The 22,206-nt window shown below is 35.9% G+C and overlaps 1 protein-coding gene across 1 annotated transcript in view; it reads right to left on the reverse strand.

The window, feature by feature from the left end:
* Positions 1 to 22,206, reverse strand: part of LOC150088409 (1-phosphatidylinositol 4,5-bisphosphate phosphodiesterase-like) — a 754,578-nt gene that overhangs the window by 86,910 nt on the left and 645,462 nt on the right. Inside the window, exon 27 of the mRNA XM_090370149.1 lies at positions 18,279 to 18,459. Coding sequence (XP_090226275.1) covers positions 18,279 to 18,459 — 181 coding nt within the window. The remainder of the gene's footprint in view (positions 1 to 18,278; positions 18,460 to 22,206) is intronic.

A 22,206-nucleotide genomic window follows, 5' to 3' on the forward strand; every position in this document is an offset into this window, starting at 1 on the left:
GCGTGTTGGGAACGGTGGGAGGTGTTTAACCAAGATCATTAATACATGAGTTGGAAGAAAAATGGGATGCTAGCAGGTCAGCTTTATCCTTGGCTGAAGTGACAACAGAACCATCTGGTTTTGACGGAGGTGGGAGCAGAGATGTGGCAAAAGTGGCCAATAGCTTTGGCAAGAGACCAGAATGCTCGGCTACCATTAGGGCAAGAAGCTAGTTTTCTATTCTTAGCCGCTTGTTGTGAGCTTTGGTGTAGGTAGAAAATGAAACTGAAGAATTGGAAACAAGCCAATTACGATATGCAACATTCTTCTCTTGAACAGCCTTGAGGTTGTCACAGACATGCTAGACCAGCTGTACTTGCTACCTGGGAGTCTAAAACCCTGATGGAACTGATATTAGGGTGACATTCGAGTAAAGTGGACCCAATTTCAGTTAAGTCCAGACAGTCAAAGCCAAATCCTCTGCTTGCACCTTCATGATGGTGGGACTGTTAGCAATCCTGAGTATAACCTCCATGCACAAGCACACTGTGGATGACCTCCCAGGTGTGAACCATAACAAGACATTCCGATTTACTGGCTTACTATTTCTCTGTACAACTGTTCATTGTACTCATCAGATTCATTAGGCCTATAACACACTCCTACTGTCATTTTCCCTTTCCTAGTGTGTATGTCACACCAAACAGACTCAACATTGCATTGTCCACCAATGTCAACTGGATCCACTTCCTTAGATTTTGTATTTCTTAACTAACAGCATAACCCCTCCCCCTTCCTGTACACATTGTACTCCCCAAATTCCAATTCTGCACTGCTTATATCTGTGTGACACCATGTCTCTGATATCCCAACAATATCTGCCTTTAAGAGGATGCGGTTATCATGGATCGAGCGCATGGGTTCTGGAACCGTAAATGGCTCGAGAGCCTACGAATCTGTTCATCCGACCACAATATTATGAATAGGGACAGAGGTATGCGTATGCATCCTCTGTTTGAAACTATTATCCTAAGTACGGATGAACGGTTTTGCTTAACACGTTCCCGAGCTATTTCCGCTTCCAGTTCAGACCATGCGCCGACTGCACCACGTGTATAGGTACCGTGAGCCTGTTATATATGGACGTGCTGCAGGAAGTTTTCTACTAGTTACAGTAAATGCTTATTCTTATGGTTGGTGTGAGCTGATTTAATACTAAAATATCTGCCTTTGATGCCTTGATCAGCACCTCAAATTCATCAAATTTGATGCCTTGATCAGCACCTCAAATTCATCAAATTTGTTTACTGTACTTCTATAATTGGTGTACATGCAAGTATACATGCACTTGTTCTTACCCTTAGTTACCTTAACACAGCCCATGTATTTACTTGTTCCATGATGACTCCCAGCAGCCCTTGAAATTATTATTATTATTATTATTATTATTATTATTAGCCATATGGTACAAGGAAGCCTGAGGCTTATGCTGCACCAGCCAAAAAAAAAAAAAAAATTCCCGAGTTACCGAATTCCCAAATTCCTGAGAGAGAGAGAGAGAGAAGTAGGAGGCATCACCAAGAAAGAGAAGAATGATGATATCCAGCTCAGGACCCTGGGTTTGCCAAGCCCAGGGTCCTGAGCTGGATATCATCATTCTTCTCTTTCTTGGTGATGCCTCCTACTTCTCTCTCTCTCTCTCTCAGGAATTTGGGAATTCGGTAACTCGGGAATTTTTTTTTTTTTTTTGGCTGGTGCAGCATAAGCCTCAGGCTTCCTTGTACCATATGGCTAATAATAATAATAATAATAATAATTTCAAGGGCTGCTGGGAGTCATCATGGAACAAGTAAATACATGGGCTGTGTTAAGGTAACTAAGGGTAAGAACAAGTGCATGTATACTTGCATGTACACCAATTATAGAAGTACAGTAAACAAATCCCCAGCAACTTGCTCTCTAGGCTGCTGCTCATTATATCATGAATATTGTGCACGTGCACACTATGTATGACATATTCAACAGTCAATGTGATCTTTTTTGATAACTGGCCATTCCTTTGAAGTCTTAAAATTCTAGAACTACATGTGGTTCTTACAGTTACTTCATGCATGAGATTATGCTAGACACTTGATAAACTAGATAAATAGATGAAATAAGGTAGATAAACAAACAATAGGTCTGTTTATCTTCTATACTTGTTAGAGGTGATGCAAAAATTAACTCTCCTAGCTACACTGCTAAATGGCAACAAACATGATCTTTAACAACCATATACTGTACTATACCAAACCAGCTGACAGCCCCCACTTTCCACACACCACACACACACACACACACACACACACACACACACACACACACACACACACACACACACACACACACACACACACACACACACACACACACACAGTGGTTTCATTAAACATAAGATAATACATTTTTAATTTTTGGTTTCAACACCACAGGATTTTACAGATGTTATATGTTACAGGATGTTCTTTCTAACACCCTTTCCTCAACATCAGGTGTTATGCTTCTGGGCAAACCTGCTCGTACTCCACTTGCAAAGCACCCATGTTCTCTAAGGCATTGTACCCTGATGAAACGGCGCCTCCGTAGCCAGGTGGGCAGGAGCAGCAGTGCGTAGCACACGCTTCTTGATTAGACCGGGGTTCGAGCCCGTCACCACCAAATACGGAGGATACGGAAAGGTCAGGGAATGACCACCGCATATCCCGGAGCAATATGGCCTTAGTTGCTAATGCTCCTAACAAACAAACTAACATGCACGTGAGATTTTCTCTACTCAAAATTCAAAAAATTTAGGGCGCCTCCGTAGCCAGGTGGGAAGGAGCAGCAGTGCGTAGCACACGCTTCTTGATTAGACCGGGGTTCGAGCCCGTCACCACCAAATACGGAGGATACGGAAAGGTCAGGGAATGACCACCGCATATCCCGGAGCAATATGGCCTTAGTTGCTAATGCTCCTAAAAACCAAAAAATAAAATAACAAAATAACCCTGATGAATGTGAAACCGTTGGGCTACCTTTGGCGGGGAAATGCTTCTTGGTACATACATGCAGCCTTGAGTGCACTGCCATTGGCTTTACCATACATGAAGTGCATGTCCGCATACTCTTCGTTGCTGTAACCTCTTTCCTTGTTGAACAACTAGTATGCCTGCTATGTCTCAGAGCATTGAGAGAGAGAGGAAAAGGAGAGAATAGCATAATCTAACCTAAACAAACAAATCAGTGGTAGATCCCAACTAGAAATGAGCAATATCTCAAAAATGGTTCACTTAAGGACCCATGTTTACTAGGCTTTTTTTGCATATTGTAGTCTGTACAGTTCACCATCACTTTTGAAACATCCTGTATAGCATCACCCAAAAAAAAAAAAAAAAAAAAAAACCTTCCCATTTCACTCCCATCCATTCACTCCAAAAGTTTGCCTAGTTCTGCCTTGAACTTATTTAAGTTGTTCACCTCCACTACAACAGATGGAAGTTTGTTCCAACTATCAACCACCCGCTGGCTAAAGACAAATTTCTGCACATCTATTCTACAATTCTCTTTCCTCGATTTGAATATATGTTCCCTCAGGTAAGTAATCTAAGCCAACTGAAGTATCCCATCAGCATTGAGCTTGCTTAAACCATTCAAGGCCTTATACACCTCAATCAGATCACCTTGTAGGTACCTAGTCTCCAGAAGCTGCAAACTGCAGCTTCTGGAGACTAGGCACCTACAACTAGAACTTAAGCCCTTCTTGGTAACAGCAACCCTTTGTTCCACTCACCAATCTCGTTGCCTTACACAGTTCTATTACCAGCAGCTCTACATCTTTCCTAAAATGAGGCCACCAGACCTGTATACAGTACTCAAGGTGTGGCCTGACCATTGCCTTATACAAAGGGACAACACCTCATTATCCCTGCCAGCAAAATTTCTGTATATCACTGACAAGCCACCATCAGCTACTCTTGCAGTCTGTCTGCAAGACAGACTGCTACCCATATGCAGCTTACTTACTGCATACGGGTAGCAGTAAGCCATCAGCTTACTGCTACCCGTATGCAGTACTTGTACATTTGTCAATGTTAAACTTCAGTTTACACCTCTCAGCTCATCTGCTCAACTTTTCCAGATCCTGTTGCAGTAGCGTTCTATCATTATTGTCATTAACAACCTACCAACCTTCATATCGTCTGCAAACTTCGACATTAACCCTGATATAGCTTCATCAATATCATTGATAAATACACAAGGATGTAGATTTGCTTGAGTGTGTATGGAGAAGGGCAACAAGATTGGTGAGGGGATTCTGTTACCAAGAGAGGTTTAATTTCTGCAAATTGCAGCGACTGGAGACTAGGCACCTGCGAGGTGATCTGATTGAGGTGTATAAGGCTTGAATGGGTTGAGCACTCTGAATTCTAATGGGATTCTTCCACTTGTTCAGATTACGAACCTAAGGGGTCATAAATTCAAATTGAGGAAAGACAGATGTAGAACAGATGTGTGGAAATTTGCCTTTAGCCAGCTGATGGTTAAATGCTGGAACAAGTTTTCATCTGTCATTGTGGAAGTTGATAGGTTAAATAAATTTAAAGAGGAACTGGACAAACATTTAGAGGGAATGGTTGTGTAATTTTTTTTTTTTTTTTTGGCTGATGCTGCATAAGCTCATGCTTGCTTTCTTGCATCACATGCCACTATTACTACTACTACGTAACACACTTTGTTGCATAATTAACTAATTACATATAAGCTACAGAAAAATTTTTCAACACATTTTAAAGAGATCTAAAGTATAACTTCAGCTTGTTCTTATCAGCATTTTTTTGTGCCAATCCACAAGTTCAGCAAAATGTGCTATTGGCCAATCTGTTCCTAATTCTATATATGGAACAAGGACATAGCCATCTAACTGTTCTCAGATAAACTTTTCCACCTAATTTTATAGCCAATTCAATAAATTTTAAAGGAGTTAAACTGCAAAAAAACTGCATGATATTTCTCACATTAACACTAATTTTCTGAATGGGCTGCTAAATTTACACTAACTGGTGTTTGTCAAGCCTCTCATAAAATAACAATTCAATTGAATTAGTTTTCAAGGCAGCAGTAAAATAGGACAACACTCAAGGCATTTAATTTTTTGAATTGGAGGAGAGAAAATTTCATGTGACCCCCCCCCCCCCCCCCGGTTCAAACTTCAAACTTTAGTGAGTCAGGAACAGAAAAAAAAAGGAAAAAATTTAAAACTCTTCTCAGATATACTAACCTGCCTAGATCTACTAATCCACTGACCTGAAGAATTTTAATAAATTAATTCTTCAAACACTACAGTAGCTCTCATACAGCCACTTATTTTCAATTATCTGGCCAAGTTTGCATTCATTCAACCTCTGACAGAATAGCAATACCATTAAAATACTTTTCACTAACTATTAGGGTAGAAACACTTGTTTTTAAATAAAAATGCATCCCTTGTGGGAAGTTATTTATTTAAAAGTGAGGCAGTACTAAAGTACCTTTTTAAATGGGAAATCAGAATTGGTATGACAGAAATAAAACCATATGAAAGAACTTTCGTGTTTTCAGTTTCAACATTAGCAGTTTCAGGTATTTATTGTTAAATAATTTAGCTACTACCTTACACTAATCAAAGAAACTGGGAATGCATTTTTACTCCAATTAACCACCACTCTTTTGATAAATTTGAGATTGAAAGGTATTAAAAAGGGAGTTACTTATAGTGGAAACAGAAAATTTCTAATGTCAGCTGTATTAATATCAGAAGAGAGTGGATAAACTGGTGACAAACCATTCCTTGAAGTAAAATAATGTTGTCTGAAATCTGTAGAGCAACATATTTATGGACTTAAGACTATCAGTATGCCAACTTTCTTGCATGCATGCATCATTTGTCAGTACTACTACTAATAATAATTATGGTGTTCCATCATATACCACCAGAGTGGCATAAAATAATCACTATGCCATATCAAACCATTTCTATCAGAATTACACACAGTGCAGGGCCAGCCCCAAAACTTTTGAGGCCCTGCTCAAGAATTACTTGCGGGCCTCAGGGTCCTGTGCAAAGCTTATAAGGGATGTTTTTTTAATAGTGATTTTTTAATTTTTAATTTTTTAAAATTTTGTAGTAACTAAGAAATAATTAAATAATTTTAGATTATACTGAACAAAAATTTTAAATACAAATAATATTTAATGCATTATTCAACAATATTGTTTAACAGTTGTGGTCATCTCATAAAAATATGAATGAATAAATAATAATAGGAACCAATTTTACATATTATTAAATCAATTATTGCACGCAACGTTGTTCAGATAATTACAAAATATTTCTAGCTTTTTTTGGCTGTGAAGTTATTAATGATGTCATAACCAATTTTTTTTGCTACATCATTTTTGATGGAAATAGTAAAGTTAGCCTTTGCTGCTGAAACTTCACTATCAATGAAGAATTGATAGTGAAATTAGCCATTCCTGGGAAGGGAAACCTTAAATAATTAATAATGGGAAACCTTAAATAATTTTTAACTATTTTTAGCTTGGAATGGGATCTACCTTTAATTTGATGCCACCGTAATGGGACTTGTTAAAATCAATCTTAAAAACAATACAGATATACAGTAAATGAAAGTGAGGTAACCCTCATATAACACAGTAGTTTGGTTCATATAAAATCTCTTGTAATGCAAAATTGTGTTATACGGGACAAAGAAACAGTACAAAAAGGGGATTATGTTTCAAAAGCTAACAAAAATATGCATTTTTTTTTATAACTATTGGAAACTTAATTTTTATAGTAGTAATAACTTAATATTTTAACTTTATTTTTATAATAGTAGTAACTTAAATAGTAATAACTAAAGAAACGTCTTACCTTACAACCTGTGATACTTATATGTCAGATAACGTACGTTCATTTAATTTTCTTCCTCTTCATCGCTGCTAAACACAATTTCTTCTGCAGCATCTAGATTTCATGTACCTTCTGCTATCTTTAAAAGTCATGACCTGCACTCTTCAAAGTCACAATTATTTTTTATGGTCTCAAACAACCACAAGTTCAATAGCCCAGAACCTAACCCAGGAATCTCCCAACAAAATACAGTGGACTCCCCACTTTAAATGATATGTGAAAACTGGAAGAATATTTTCCAGTTAGTAAAATAAAAATAAATTTACACTTACATCATCATCAGCCATTTTCAATCCACTGCAGGCCTCTCCAGCAACTTTCCAGTTCCTTCTGTTTTGAGCACTGGCCATCCATTTACTACTCACAAACTCATGAATTTCATCTATCCATCTCCACCTCTGTCTTCCAGGTTTCTTCTAGCTCCTCTTGGGTACCATTCTGTTATTTTCTTAGTCCATCTGTCATCATGACTTCGAGCTATGTGTCCTGCCCAAGACCATTTTAGTTCTTTAGTTTTGATAAGAATGTCCTTTACTTGAGTTTGCAGCCTATTCCATGTGTTTCTCTTCTTATCTAACAGTCTGATTCCCAATATAATTCGTTCCATTCTTCGCTGTGTAGTTCTTAGCTTCTCTTCCATTCTTTTGGTGAGTGCCCAAGTTTCACTTCCATAAGTCATGGTGGGGAGTATACATTGGTTCATTATTTTACGTTTCAGACAAACTGGGATATTGCTCTTCAGTATGTGACTATATTTCCTGAATGCTATCCATCCAAAATTTATTCTTCTCTTGACTTCCAGACATTTATCATTATTAGAGCTAATAACTTGTCCCAGATAAGTATATGACTCCAACTTTTCAATTACTGCTCCTTCAATCATTATTTCCTTTTCGTGGCATACTTGTTCATCATTACTTTTGTTTTAGCCATATTCATCTTTAGTCCAAAATCCTTACTAACTGTGCATAACTGATTAAGATTTTCCTCTAATTCTTTGGGATGGTGGCTTATGACCACAATGTCATCTGCAAATCGTAAATGGTTTAGGTACTCTCCGTTCACATTGACTCCTTTCTGCGACCAGTCTAATCTTCTGAAAGCTTCCTCAAGGGCAGCAGTAAACAGCTTCGGAAATATTGTGTCTCCTTGTCAAACTCCTTTCTCGATTTTAAATTTGCTACTGTCTTTGTCTAGTCTAATAAAGGATGTAGCACTCTCATATATTTTCTTCAAAATCATAATATATGGAGTATCTATGCCTTGTCTTTCCAGTGCCCGAAACATTGCCTTATGCTGTATGGAGTCAAATGCCTTTTCATAATCCACAAATGCCAGGCATAATGGTGTTTTATATTCATTTGCTTTCTCCATTAGCTGTGATATTACGTGAAGGTGATCCATCGTTGAGAATCCTGTCCTAAAGCCAGCTTGCTCTTTCAGTTGATTCTCATCAAGTATTCTTTCTAATCTGTTAGTAATGACCCTTGTGAACAACTTGTAGATATGGGATAACAAGCTAATTGGTCAATAATTTCCAATTTCTGATTTATCCCCTTTCTTATGCAGCAAAACTATGATTGCATTATTCCACTGCTTAGGCATCACACCTTTTCTGATGCACTTTGTGAAGAGCCTTGCCAGTTTTTGTGTTATGTCTCTTCCTCCCAATTTTAACAACTCTACAGTAACTTCATCTTCCCCCCCCCGGGCTTTCTGATTCTTCATTTTCTTCAATGCATGTTCTACCTCATCAGGAAGAATATCGGGTATGTCGTATGTGTTGCTACTTTGCAATCCATGTTCCCCACTGCTGGTATCATTCCCTCGCTCCTTGTATAATTCTCTATAGTAGTCTTCTGCTATTTGAATTATGCCTTCTCTGCTGTTTATAAGTACACCATCGCTATTCTTCAGTTTCAGTATCATTTGTCTTTCTGTATTACTGCTGATTTAAATCCTTTGTTTTCCCTTAATGCTTCTTCTACTTTTCTTGTGTGAAATCTTCTTATGTCCTCTCTGAGTCTCTTTCTAATGGCTTTGCATAACTCAGTATACTCAATTTTCTCTCTTGCAGTGTTTTTCTTGCTCTTCATTTGTCGTCTTTGGTTTATCATGACAAGCGTTTCTTGACTAATTTTTTCTTCTTCGGATTTCTGTTTCCCTATAGGTTTCTTGGGCTTTATCACTTTCAGAAAGTTGTAATATTCCTCGTCGATATCTTGGTTCTGAGCAGTCTGCAGAAGCTCAAACTTGTTCTTAAGTTCCAGTACATACTGCTTTTTCTCCTCCTCTGTTATTTCAAAGACCTTTGTATTATTTACTCGAGTCAGTTTTTTCCTTTCCTTTCCTACATCTATATCAAGTGTACATCTTACCATTCTGTGATCACTTCCAACATTTACCTTATTCAGGATGGTAACATCATTCACAATATATCTTCTGTTAGTGAGGATGAAGTCGATTTCATTAGTTGTTAATCCATTTGGACTCTACCATGTCCACTTTCTGTTCACCCTTTTCTTGAAAAAAGTGTTCATTACTGACAGTCCTTGAGATTCTGCAAATTTCACAAGTCTTTCACCTCTTTTATTTCTTTCACCAATTCCAAAATTTCCTATAGTTCCTCTTTCTGCGCTGTTTTGCCTTTTTCCAACCTTAGCATTGAAGTCCCCCATAATAATAGTGTAGTGGGTTTTCTGCTCATCTAGAAGACTCTCAATTTCAGTGTACATTTCTTCAACCTCTTCATCATCATGGCTCGATGTTGGTGCATAAATCATTATAATCTTTAGCTTGTACCTCTTAGAAATCTTGAATATTAGTCTTGACACCCTTGGTGATGTACTTTCGAATTCCAAAATGTTGTTTTTATAATCTTTATGGACCAGAAACCCAACTCCACCTTCACTCCTTTCACTGTTTCCATTGGTGTACAGCAGATTTCCACTTGATAAATTTATAAGTGATTCATTTCTTTTTCTTGTTTCAGCCAAACCGATGATATTCCAATTCACATTTTCTAATTCCTTTTCCAGCTCTAATATCCTGTCTTCACCGATGAGTGATCGTACGTTATAACAGGCCAAGTTCAATTTCCGTGCATGGCAGCCTGGTCGTACCCAGAGATTCTTAGCACCCTCTACTTCCACTCTGATCCTCTCACTGCCGTAAGAGGGAGAGTGAAAGCTGCTGGGGACTGAGGGCCATTTGAATTGTTGTGCTCTCATTGCTGGAGGGTTTGGTCTTTTCCTCTTCATGCTGACCAGGCGTCTTGAAGAGAACCACTCTACACGTTCGTTGCCACCTAAGTGACGTAACAGGGCTTACCATCGAGAAGGTGTGCATGAGTGGATTTTAGGGAGGCAGGCCAACCGGACTTCTCCTAAATCTTCTGTAATAGAGAGATATTGGATCCATCAGTGTTTTAGGCTGAGTGTCTGATAACACACAGGATACCTGTTCCCCTCTAAGCCCCTACACTTACATACATAGATTAATTAATACATACTGAATATATACATACTAATTGATATTTCTGTTCACTGACATTTTTTTTTTTTTTTGTTGTAAAATTTAAAACAGTAAAAATGATAAGCAATTAATAACAAAGAACATGGCACGCACAAGTTGCAACAAACATGATACAGAGTAATGATTTTCTGAAAATTTATGTATGTTTTTTATATGACTGAATATTTCATGGAAGGGGAAACACATTTCACCATAACAGTGTGAAAACCCATAGAATTCCAGCTATCGCTACTATAGCAAATGCAAGAAGAGTTTACTATCCGTTTTTAATCGATACACTAACAGAAAAGACCCATAAACCAGAAAGTGCAAATTGTTTTTATTGTTTTATTGTGGTGACCTCCAGAAATGTGCTTTAGAAAAATACCATGATGGCGATAACAACTAGCGAGTCAACAACAGGGATTCACAAAAAGGAATGGAAATGTTGAAAATTACATTTATCATAATAGCAGGGTTTTCCCAGCACAAAAGCTCAAAAATACCATGTTATGCAAGATTTCCAGCAATTCTCAAACTGTGTTAGAGCGAATTGTTGTAAAGTACCGTGTTGTACGAGGATTGCCACAAGTTATCAATCGTGTTAGAGTGAAACCGCTCTAACAGGATTATAAATTGTGGTAGTGTTAAATTCCTTTTGGTAGTCATAAGAGAGTGGAAAAAATTACTCATATAAAGAGAAATAGAGTGGGCCAGTAAATCAGATTGTCTTATAAAATGGGGGATTTTAACTTCCCAGATATTGACTAGAACTTGTGGTTTGGTCACTCACACACTAGCAAGGCTTTTGTGGATTTATTGCATGACTGTTTTCTACAGAAGCATGTTCAGTAGGCAACTAGAGGGAGTAATATTCTTGATCTGATTATCAGCAGTGATTCTTCATGCATCAGGATTTTGCAGATAAAGGAACCACTAGGTGGCAGTGACCACAGTGTGCTGATGTGAGATTTACTTAAAGATGTAATTACCATGGGTAAAGGAAAGGGTTCTTGCTTTCGTAATGGTGACTACAGTGGTCTCGGACAGTTTTTAAATTCTATATAATGGGATCAGCTGATGATGTTACCACAGCAAATTCTAAATAGGAAGTATTCAAAGAAGTAATCTTGGAAGGTACTAGGCTTTTTGTCCCAAGGAATACTGTTCAAGGTTTAGGCTTAAATGGATGGCAGATGAACTAATGACACTTGTGGCAGAGAAGAAAAATGCATGGGATGCATACAAATTATCAGGTGACATAGAACTACTATGGTAGATAGTCTGTAATCTAGTCAAAAAGGAGATTAGGCAAGTGAAGGCAGATTATGAGAAATCTTTAGCAAAGGATGCAAAGAAAAACAGCAGAGACTTCTTTACTTATGTAAACTCTAGAAGGAAGGTGATGAATCATATTGGTCCATTTGATATCGACGGTTCAATTGTTGATGAACCTGCTGAGGTAGCTGACAAACTGAATGAGTATTTTGCATGTACATTCGCACATGAGGAAGTCTGTAGGGAAGTGGAGGCCAGAAGCTTATCAAATTCTAGCAGGGAGCTAAATGATGTTGTAATAACTGAGAGAAAAATGGAGGAGAAATTGTTGAAATTGAACATAAAAAAGGCACCTGGGTTGGATGGGATCTATCCAGTTATATTAAAGGAAGCAGCAAGGGTAGTAAGCAAACCCTTAATCATAATAAATATAAAAGCTTCCTCGGACTCAGGGGGTGGTCCCAGTGGACTGGAGATGTGCAAACGTGTCCCCAATTCACAAAGGGTAACACAAGTAATTACAGACCTGTTAGGTTAATTTTTGTTCCAGGGAAACTAATGCTAAAGTCAAAGTTTAATCAACAGCAGCATATTTTTAAAATTTTTTAACATCTGAACTTGTAACTTTAGCTTGTTACAAAGCAGCATGAATACTAGCATGAAAAAGGACGCTATTTTCAGATGGAGTGCTATTAAAGGAAATTTTACTCAAATATTATGAATAAAAAATAAAAAATTACACAATGAAAAAAGTACAAAATCTGGATTTGAGTCACCAGACAATTTCTTGTAAATACAGGAATTGGTAAAAAACATTAAATGCCAACTGTTTGAACATTTGAAAAACTGTGTGTTATTTTCTTTAGCAATGGATGAATCATGATATTCAAGACACTGCACAGCTAATTTTCTATATTTATCTTGATATATATTTATCAAAAGACTTGCAGATCTATGAAGAAATGCTGGCAATTCATAGCCTAAGAGATTGAACTCATTGTGCAATGCTTTCAAAGATGTTGCTCTAGAGTGTGAATTAGATATGACAAAGTTAGTTTCTGCCATGATGGATGGTGCTCCAGCAATGATGGGACAAAAATCTGGATTTGTCAGACTTTTGGAACAGCAACCTCAAGTGAATATTTTGATTTCCTTTCAATACATTATACACCAAGAAAATCTTTGTGCTCAAATGACGGGAATAGAATTCATAGCATTACCACAAATATAATTGACAATTTTAATCACTATCTCCATAACACTCTTTGAAAGGTGTTATGGAGATAGCGATTAAAATTGTCAATTATATTTGGTAATGCTATGAATTATCATCAATTTGTAGAGTTCTTTAAAGAAGTAGATAACACTGATTTTAATGATGTGTTTTTGCAAATGTGTGCTGGTTGAGTTGTGGAAAGGTTTTGCAATGCTCCACTGTTTTGTTAACTCCAATCAGAGATTTCCTGTCCACAAAAGAAATACTAAATAACTATTCTATAACTGAAGATAAAAAATGGCAATGTGACTGACTTACATATTCTTACTGATATTACATTACCTATGAATGAATTTAATCAAAAATTACAGGGAAAGGACAAGTTAATTTGTGATTTGATTAGTTATGCATTGGAGTTTTATATATTTAAACTCAAACTTTATATATATCACATATTAGAAATCAAGACTTACACACTTTCCAAATTTTGATTCGGTATGTGGGAAATCCTGAATTGAATCTACAGTGCTATATTACTTGTATGGAGAATCTGCAAACAAAATCTGAAGAATCGAAAAATTTACACCTGTCCTTCAATATATGAAATATCCTCTTCAATTTGACATTAATAATTCTCAGTTATGTATGGTAAGTGTACTTTCTTTGGACAGACTTTGTTTTGAAAGAGATATGCTTTTGCTTCAAAGTCAAATTGATTGCCCTGTAAATGAAGAGTCAACTTTAATGATGTGGACATATCTTGTAAAAGGAAATGAATTTCAGGTGCTGAATTCTGCAATATCAAAACTATTATGCATGTTTGGAACCACAAAGGTTTGTAAACCCACTTTTCAACTGTAAATTTAATAAATTCGAAATATAGATTGAGAATTATTGATATAAATATAGATGTTAATAACTGTAATAAAGCAAAACAGTTTCCAAAATATTTGTAAAAATGAAGATGCTTCTGAGCATGTCTTTTTTTATCAAAATCAGTACTATTAAATATTTCTTTTAATAATTCTTCCAAGAACTGTAGAATAATCTCATTTTTTTGATTTTGAAAACTGCCAAATAAAGTACACACTGCATCACTTTTGCTCCACCATCTTGTCTCACCAAGTCTTTTTACTTTATCACCATTTTTACTGCAGTTTTTCCATATAGAAAATTTTTTTATAGAATTTAGAAAAAAGCGCAATATTCTATTAATTAACCAAAATATGATTTTATTTTTACACCTGATTACTATTACATACAACTACATTTAAAATATGTGAGTAATACCACATATATATACCATATCCTTTATTATTATTATTATTTTATTTCTCCCTGATTGGAGGTTCCACCTCGTTACATGTATTGCTACCAAGTACACATGGTGGTTGTTATTATGGCTGATGTTACTGTTGGTCGAGGAACTCTGACTATCCTACAGGTGCTCAGGACTGCGACTTTCTGGAGTTCTTGTAGGTGTTTGGCACCATACCGGTGGTTAACATGATGATCAGGATGGTCTTTACTTGTTGCATATGCCACACCTCTTTGATCTCTTTTCTTAGATTCATATACATCCTGATTTTTTCCTTATGTTTTCTGGAGATTGCGAGTGTTGGGTACTGCTATCTCAATCACAAGGAAAAGGCTAACTATGTGATTGAGATAGCATGTGATTGACAAGGGTTATGTGATTGACAAGGGTTATGTCCAGTCTGTTGTGAGGGATTCTCTTGTCCGTTATTATGATGTGGTCCAGTACAGCTTGTGGGTTGGGGTCTCTAGTACAGCATGGGGGTTCGTACTTGTAGTACGGTACACTTTCTTTGATCACCTGGCATTTCCTTCTGATGTATTATCCTGGCTACCTGGTCATGTCTACAAGTGTACGCAGTCTGGGTGATCAACTTGCATTCTGCAGTGATGGGGTTGGATCAATTCTGAGGCCAGGTGGCATCGTTAACATGTAATCCAGCACTCCAGGCTCCTTGGTGATGTTTTTTCTGTAGTTTCTAGTGTTGATCACCTGGTCTTGGATGGTGAGCATGAATCCTTCAGTCTCGGGGAAGAGCATCCGGCTTGTGAGCCATGTATTGGAAGCAATTTTATCTGTGTGATCTTGATAGAGGTCATTGTAGTGTCTGCCATGGAGTGTCTTTTTTTTTGCCCATCTTTCTAGCTTCATTTGTGCCATCTGGGTGGCATATATATCTGGTTATTATTATTATTAACCACAGGGTGCAAGGAAGCCTGAGGCTTTCACTGCACTAGCCAAAAAAAAAAAAAAAAAAAAATCTGAATTACCCTGAGAGAGAGAGAGAGAGAGAGAGAGAGAGAGAGAGAGAGAAGTAGAAGAGGATCACCAAGAAAGATAAGAATGATGATATCCAGCTCAGGACCCTGGGTGTGCCAAGCTCATACTCACCTGGGATTATGTGAGCTTTTAGGACATTATATTGGCCACACATATTTGCAGTATCATCAAAAGTACAGCCAACAATAATTTTTTTCAATTTTTCATGGAGATCATGTTCTTAAGACATTTTGTATATAATTTTTTAAAACTAAGCCTGTTGATTTTTCTATATTTAAAATAGTTAGCAGTCTTTCTTGTGCTTTTCATTCATTATCTATGTACCCGATTCTTTGAATAGACCGGGGTTCAAACCCCTGACTGTTAAATATGGTCGATCTGCCAACCTGCACTGGACCAGCGTGGCAGACTATGGTCTATTTCCCTCAACATGAATTGTTGAGGAGGCTTCCATTCTGCAGTGGGTGATAATGGCTGCAGTTTATCTTTTTTTTTTACTATTACACTAATATCTTGTGTACTACCTATTACTAAACTAAAAATACAAGCCATTTTTACTTATGCAATATGATTTTGTATTTCCTTACAAATAATTAGCATTATTTTATTAATAATATTTTTACTAGAATGGTTACCATTTTATCTCTCCATGTACTTTCAACCGTTAGACTTTATTTTAAATTTTTGAGTTTTTTTTTTTAGATAACTAACTTAAGTAACTCGTTGTTTTTAGCTGTAAGTAAAACTAAGTCTTTCCTTTATCCTTATTTTGGTGACATTTAGAAGATAAGTTCATTCTTTCCTCTATAACTTATTCCTTGTTTTGCAATAAAGTGAATTATATCTATCAGTCTTAATAATATTAATCTATTTTTCCTTATTTCATCCCATTTTAGGTTTTCTAAATCTTTACTTATGAAATCTTCTATTTATGTTGTTTTTGGACTGAAAATAAGAATCTAGAGCAGTTTTATGTCCATTAGAATTGTTGTGTTCCTTTATTCTGTTGTAAATTACTTTAAAGTTATTGCAACCAATCATAAAATTAATTTGCTTGAAAAAGTTATGCCATATATACATTACAAAATACTTTGTTTAAATCAAAAAAATACAATAACATTGCATAAAAATACAATGACATTGTCTTGATATTTTATCATTACTGAGCATATGTCGAAAATACAACTTAATATTGTTCATTAAATTCTTCATTTTTAAAATCACTTTGGTTTAACTGTACAGGGAGATGTAATAAAAATATCGATTTTTCAGCTTGTGATGAATTAGGATTTGGTGCAATAAACTTATTTAACATTGCATAATAAGTATCATTGGTTTTACTATTAATATCACTTTCATCATTCTTTTCTAAAATTAGGTGTTCTTTAGATTTCTCTAAATTATCTTCTTCGGTAATTTCATCATTATATTGTTTGTCATCATATGTTTTTGGCTTTCCTCTGAATTCTTTCTTATATTATTATTTTTGGCATTTTCTTCATATTCATTATATTCTTATGGTCTATTACACTAATAAAGTTTCTGGTTCATAATTTTGGCTTGAATATCTGTCTTATTGGTTTCTTTTTCTTTAGGTACGAAACTACAACTGGGATTAGAAGCAGAAGTAGATTCATCTATAATGATTTTAGATTATTTTTAATAAAAAATCATTAAGAATGGTTGCCTTGCTGTTTCAGCAACCACTTCTAATATTTTTTCCCTTTTTTTCATGGCCTGATTTAACTCTTTTTGTTAATTCTTTACCTTTTTCTCATTAAATCATCTTAAATTATTTGTTGGAAATGATCAGTCATCTAAATGAAAATAAAATTTGATATTTTAATTCTATATTTATATTATTATTAATACATGATTAATTTGAATAGCATTCTTTAGTTTTGTAATAATAGGATATGGATTGACATATGCCAATTTGAGGGTTTAGCATATTAATATATGCCAATTCGAAAGTATCTGTCAGACAACATTAACTACAAAATCATTTTGTAGTAAGCATTTTTGTAATTAACCAAGAAAAGGTCATTTAACATTTTCTTGGTTTACCGGAAATGTGCTTATAGCCCAAGCTAACATGTAAGCTACTAGAGAAATACATTTATCTGACATGATATGTATTGTTATTTGTATAAAGTTAAGCTAAAGTTGTCAATTCGATAATTGTAGATTACATTTTTGTTTTGAGACAACTAAAGTTGTCTCAAAACAAAAAATGCAATTTTGTAGTTAATGTTGTCTGACACTAAGCACTCGAATTCTGACACAATATCAATGCTTTTAATTTTATTTAAATATTCTGACAGTACACACTGATAAATATTTGAAATGCATGATAGAAGGAAAAATCACCTTACCTACGTGTGTTCCTTTAATAATTTTAAAAGTATGCATTGTATTATGTTTATTAGTTATTAACGTATTTGCAAATTATTGCATGTTAAATAATTCACCTTCACTAGTTACATTCTCTAAACTACGGGCATTTAGTTTTGGATACTTATATTGTTTTCAGTTCCACTTGTTCATAAAAAAAGGTAATACATACAAATACAATACAATAAAACACAATCACATCACTGCGTTACGTTTTAGCCATGTGTCACAAGGAACTGCTAATGATATATTCTGAGCTTTGAGAAGATACACATTAAAATGTTGGCTGTAAGTAATGCTATTTCCATTGCCACACACACACACACACACACACACACACACACAAAGCTTTCCTGGCAGAGTAAGAAAATTTGAAGTTATAAACAAAATAATAAATATGCAACTTATGTATATAAATGAAATATTTAGAATAATTTTAATTAATATTTATTTTAATTTTATTTGATCTAAATAGCTCTAAATAAGTTCTCTTGGGGCCCAACAGGAGGCAAAATACTGAGAAATTTCTCGGTATCTTGTCTCATCTGTTCAGACCCTACTCTTAATTTCTGATCTCCCTCTTAAATCAGAATGAGCAGTTGTACTTTTACCTCTTGTTTCCTTTAACAATTTTATCAATAGCAGCACACTGCTGTTTTTGAATTGCAGTCTTTTCCTTATGGTGTCTTCTTTTCATTCCCTCCAGTTCTTTCTGCTGTTTTCGAGTGACCTTTAGGAATGCCTTTTCTCCTTTCAAATTTTGTACTGTAATAGCATCTGTACTAAACTCATCTAAATAAAATCAGAAAATGTAATATATTAATTATAATAAAATGTCCAAAATCTAATCACCAACTTTTTTGAACGACTGGTTCACATCAAATGATTTACTTTGAAATGGAAATATATTAAACTTACTTAGTTGCTAACCTAATCAATAAACTGATAAAATTTAATTCAGATATATAAATTATTTATATAGTCAGTTAAATTATATTATATTAAAAAATAATAACTAAATGCTCTCCTCATTGCTAAACATAAAAGTGAGATGCACTTTAGTTTTTCACTTTTTTAAAAATTATGATGAAAGAAACATGACCCACTGAATACAGTCAGATTCTGTTGAGCTTTTCAACTTAAGATAAATTAGTATGGCAGGGTAATTTCACTGGAGTGGGTGAGTTTATTATAAATTTTACTGGTGTTTTTAAATAATTATGTTCAAATTATAAAATTTCTTCCACTTTTTGGTATTAACATTATTCCTTCTATTTCTTTGCAGCAATCTATATTTCCTCCTACAAAATGTACATCAAGAAGTAACTACAGCAGGATACTGCTTCTCAGAGAAAGAGATGAAAGATTCTTCTCTGAACACCACCAGGCTCAATGTTAACTTCTCTAATATTACCCATTGGTTATTCATAACATTCTTCTGATCAGTTCTCTATTGCTTGGCTACATACAGATATTTTGGTTGAAAGTGAAATTACTGAAAAGAAAACTAAATGTAATAGTGATTCAGTTGCTGATGGTAGCAGTAAAGATTGAGACAAATTGCAATGCAGAAGTTGGAAGTAGACTTCACTACTACTCCTCATCCAGCTGAAGTTACTGTTCATACTGGAGAAGATGCAAAAATAAGAGCTCATATTTTATCATATTAAATGTTGTATATTGTTATTAGCATTAGCAGTGGCAAACGATGCAAGAAAGCAAGCTTATACAGCATCAGCTAAAAAAAAAAAAAAAGCAAAGACGCCACCCATTTCACCTATTCATTCCCTAAAATAGTTTATCTAACTCTTCCTTGAATTCATTTAAGCTATCAACTTCCACAACAACAAATGGAAGTTTGTTCCAGCAATCAACCACTTGCTGGCTAAAGATAAACTTCCACACATCTGTTCAACAACCGTCTTTCCTCAATTTGAATTTGTGGCCCCTCAAGTGTGTAGTCTGAACAAGAAGAAGAATCCCATCAGCATTGAGCTTTTTCAATCCATTCAAAGCTTTTAACACCTCAATCAGATCACCATACAGGTGCCGAGTCTCCAGATGCTGCAATTTGCAAAACTGAATCCTTTCTTGGTAAAAGCAGCATGCATACTTGTGTGTACACCAATGCTAGGAGTTTGGTAAATAAATTTGATGAATTTGAGGTATTGCTCAAAACATCAAATGCGGATATTGTTGGGATATCAGAGACGTGGTGTCACACAGATATAAGTAATGCAGAACTGGAATTTGGGGAGTTCAACGTCTACATAAAGGATAGGAAGGGAGGAGGGGTTATGCTATTAGTTAAGAAACACATAAAATCCAAGGAAGTGAAGCCAGTCGACATTGCTGGACAGTGTAGCGTCGAGTCAGTCTGGTGTGACATAAGCATTGGGAGATCAAAATTGAGAGTAGGAGTGTGCTATAGGCCTAATGACTCTGATGAGTATAATAAGAAACTGTACGGGGAAATAGAGTGGGCCAGTAAATCAGAGAGTCTTATAATGGGGGATTTTAATTTCCCAGATATTGACTGGAATTTGAGATTTTTGTCACTCACACACTAGCAAGGCTTTTGTGGATTTATTGAATGATTTCTAAATCATTCAATTTCTAAATCATTGAATGTTTTCTAAATCAGCATGTTCGGGAAGCAGTTAGAGGGAGCAATACTATTGATTTGTTTATCAGTAATGATTCTTCATGCATTTGTTCTTGGCGCATTATAGCCTTAGTAGCTAATGCGCCAATAAAATCAAAACAAACAAACAAACATATTCATGCATTAAGAATCTGCAGATACAGGAACCACTAGGTGGCAGTGATCACAGTGTGCTGAAGTGGGATTTACTCAAGGAGGTAACTACCATCAGGGGTAAAGGGAAAGGTTGAAGCTTTCTTAAAGGCGACTACGATGGTCTGAGACAGTATTTAAATTCTATACAGTGGGACCAACTGATGATGTTACCAACAGCAAACTCAAAATGGGAAGCATTCAAAGAAATTATCTTGGAAGCTACTAGGCTTTACATACCAACTAGGAAATATTGTTCAAGGTTTAGGCCTAAATGGATGTCAGATGAACTGATGAGACAAATGGCAGAGAAGAAAAATGCATGGGATACATATAAATTAACATGTGACACAGAAGCCTATGATAGATATAAGTTGATCTGTAACCAAGTTACAAAGGAGGTTAGGCAGGCAAAGGCAGATTATGAGAAATCTTTGGCAAGGGATGCAAAGAAAAACAGCAAGGAGTTCTTTGCTTATGTAAACTCTAGAAGGAAGGGGATGAATCAGATTGGTCCACTTGATATCGATGGTTCAACCGTTCATGATCCTGCTCCGGAGCTAACAAACTAAATCAATATTTTGCATGTATATATTCACACATGAGGAGTTATTCAAGAAGGGGAATGCCATAGATGGAGTAAGCATTGGCAGTGAGCTAGATGATCTTGTAATAATTGAGAATAAAGTGGAGGAGAAATTGTTGAAGATAAATACAAGAAAGGCACCTGGGGTGGATGGGATCTATCGAGTTATATTAAAGGAGGCAGCAAAGGAAGTAAGCAATCCATTAGCCATAATTATGAGAGCTTCCTTGGACTCAGGGGAGGTACCCACAGACTGGAGATGTGCAAATGTAACCCCAATTCACAAAGGAGGATCAAAAGCTGACACAAGTAATTATAGACCTGTGAGTTTAACTTCTGTTCCAGGAAAATTAATGGAAGCACTGCAGGATCATCTAGACAAGAATTCAGTTATAGCTCAGACACAGCATGATTTTGTTAAGGGAAGGTCTTGCCTGACCAATTTGTTTGGATACTATGATGTAGTCACAAAAGAATTGGATGCAGGGAATAACTTTGATCTTAGAAAGGCTTTTGATACTTTTGCACATGGAAGACTACTGCACAAATTGGAGCAGTGTGGCATCGGTGGCAAATTATTGCTATGGATAAAGGGATGGTTGAGTGGCAGAAGACAGAGAGTGGTAATTAATGGACACTGCTCATCGTGGACTAATGTTATTAGTGGAGTCCTTCAGGGTTCAGTGTTGGGTCCATTGTTGTTTTCTATATTTATAAATAATATTGATGATGGTATATCAAGCTTAATGTCCAAGTTTGCAGATGATACAAAGGTTGGTACGGTTGTTAAGGACGCTACTGAAGCTATGCTCCTGCAACAGGATCTGGAAAGGTTGAGCAGATGGGCTGAGAGGTGGCAAATGAAGTTTAACATTGACAAATGTAAAGTACTACATATGGGAAACAGTAACCCCAGAGCAACGTATCAACTCTGTGGTACTACACTGACAGTGGTAGAAAATGAAAAGGACCTGGAAGTAATTGTGCAGGCAGATATGAAGTCTGCAAGAGTAGCTCATGGTGTCTTATCAATGATATACAGGAATTTTTCTAGCAGGGATATGGAGGTGATTATTCCCTCGTATAAGGCAATGGTCAGGCCGCACCTTAAGTACTGATAGTTGGTAGTTGGTTGGTGGAACAGACTTCCATCCCT

This window comes from Mastigoproctus giganteus, chromosome 3 (assembly GCF_048544385.1).
Source record: "Mastigoproctus giganteus isolate SK-2022 chromosome 3, ASM4854438v1, whole genome shotgun sequence".
Taxonomy (NCBI): domain Eukaryota; kingdom Metazoa; phylum Arthropoda; class Arachnida; order Uropygi; family Thelyphonidae; genus Mastigoproctus; species Mastigoproctus giganteus.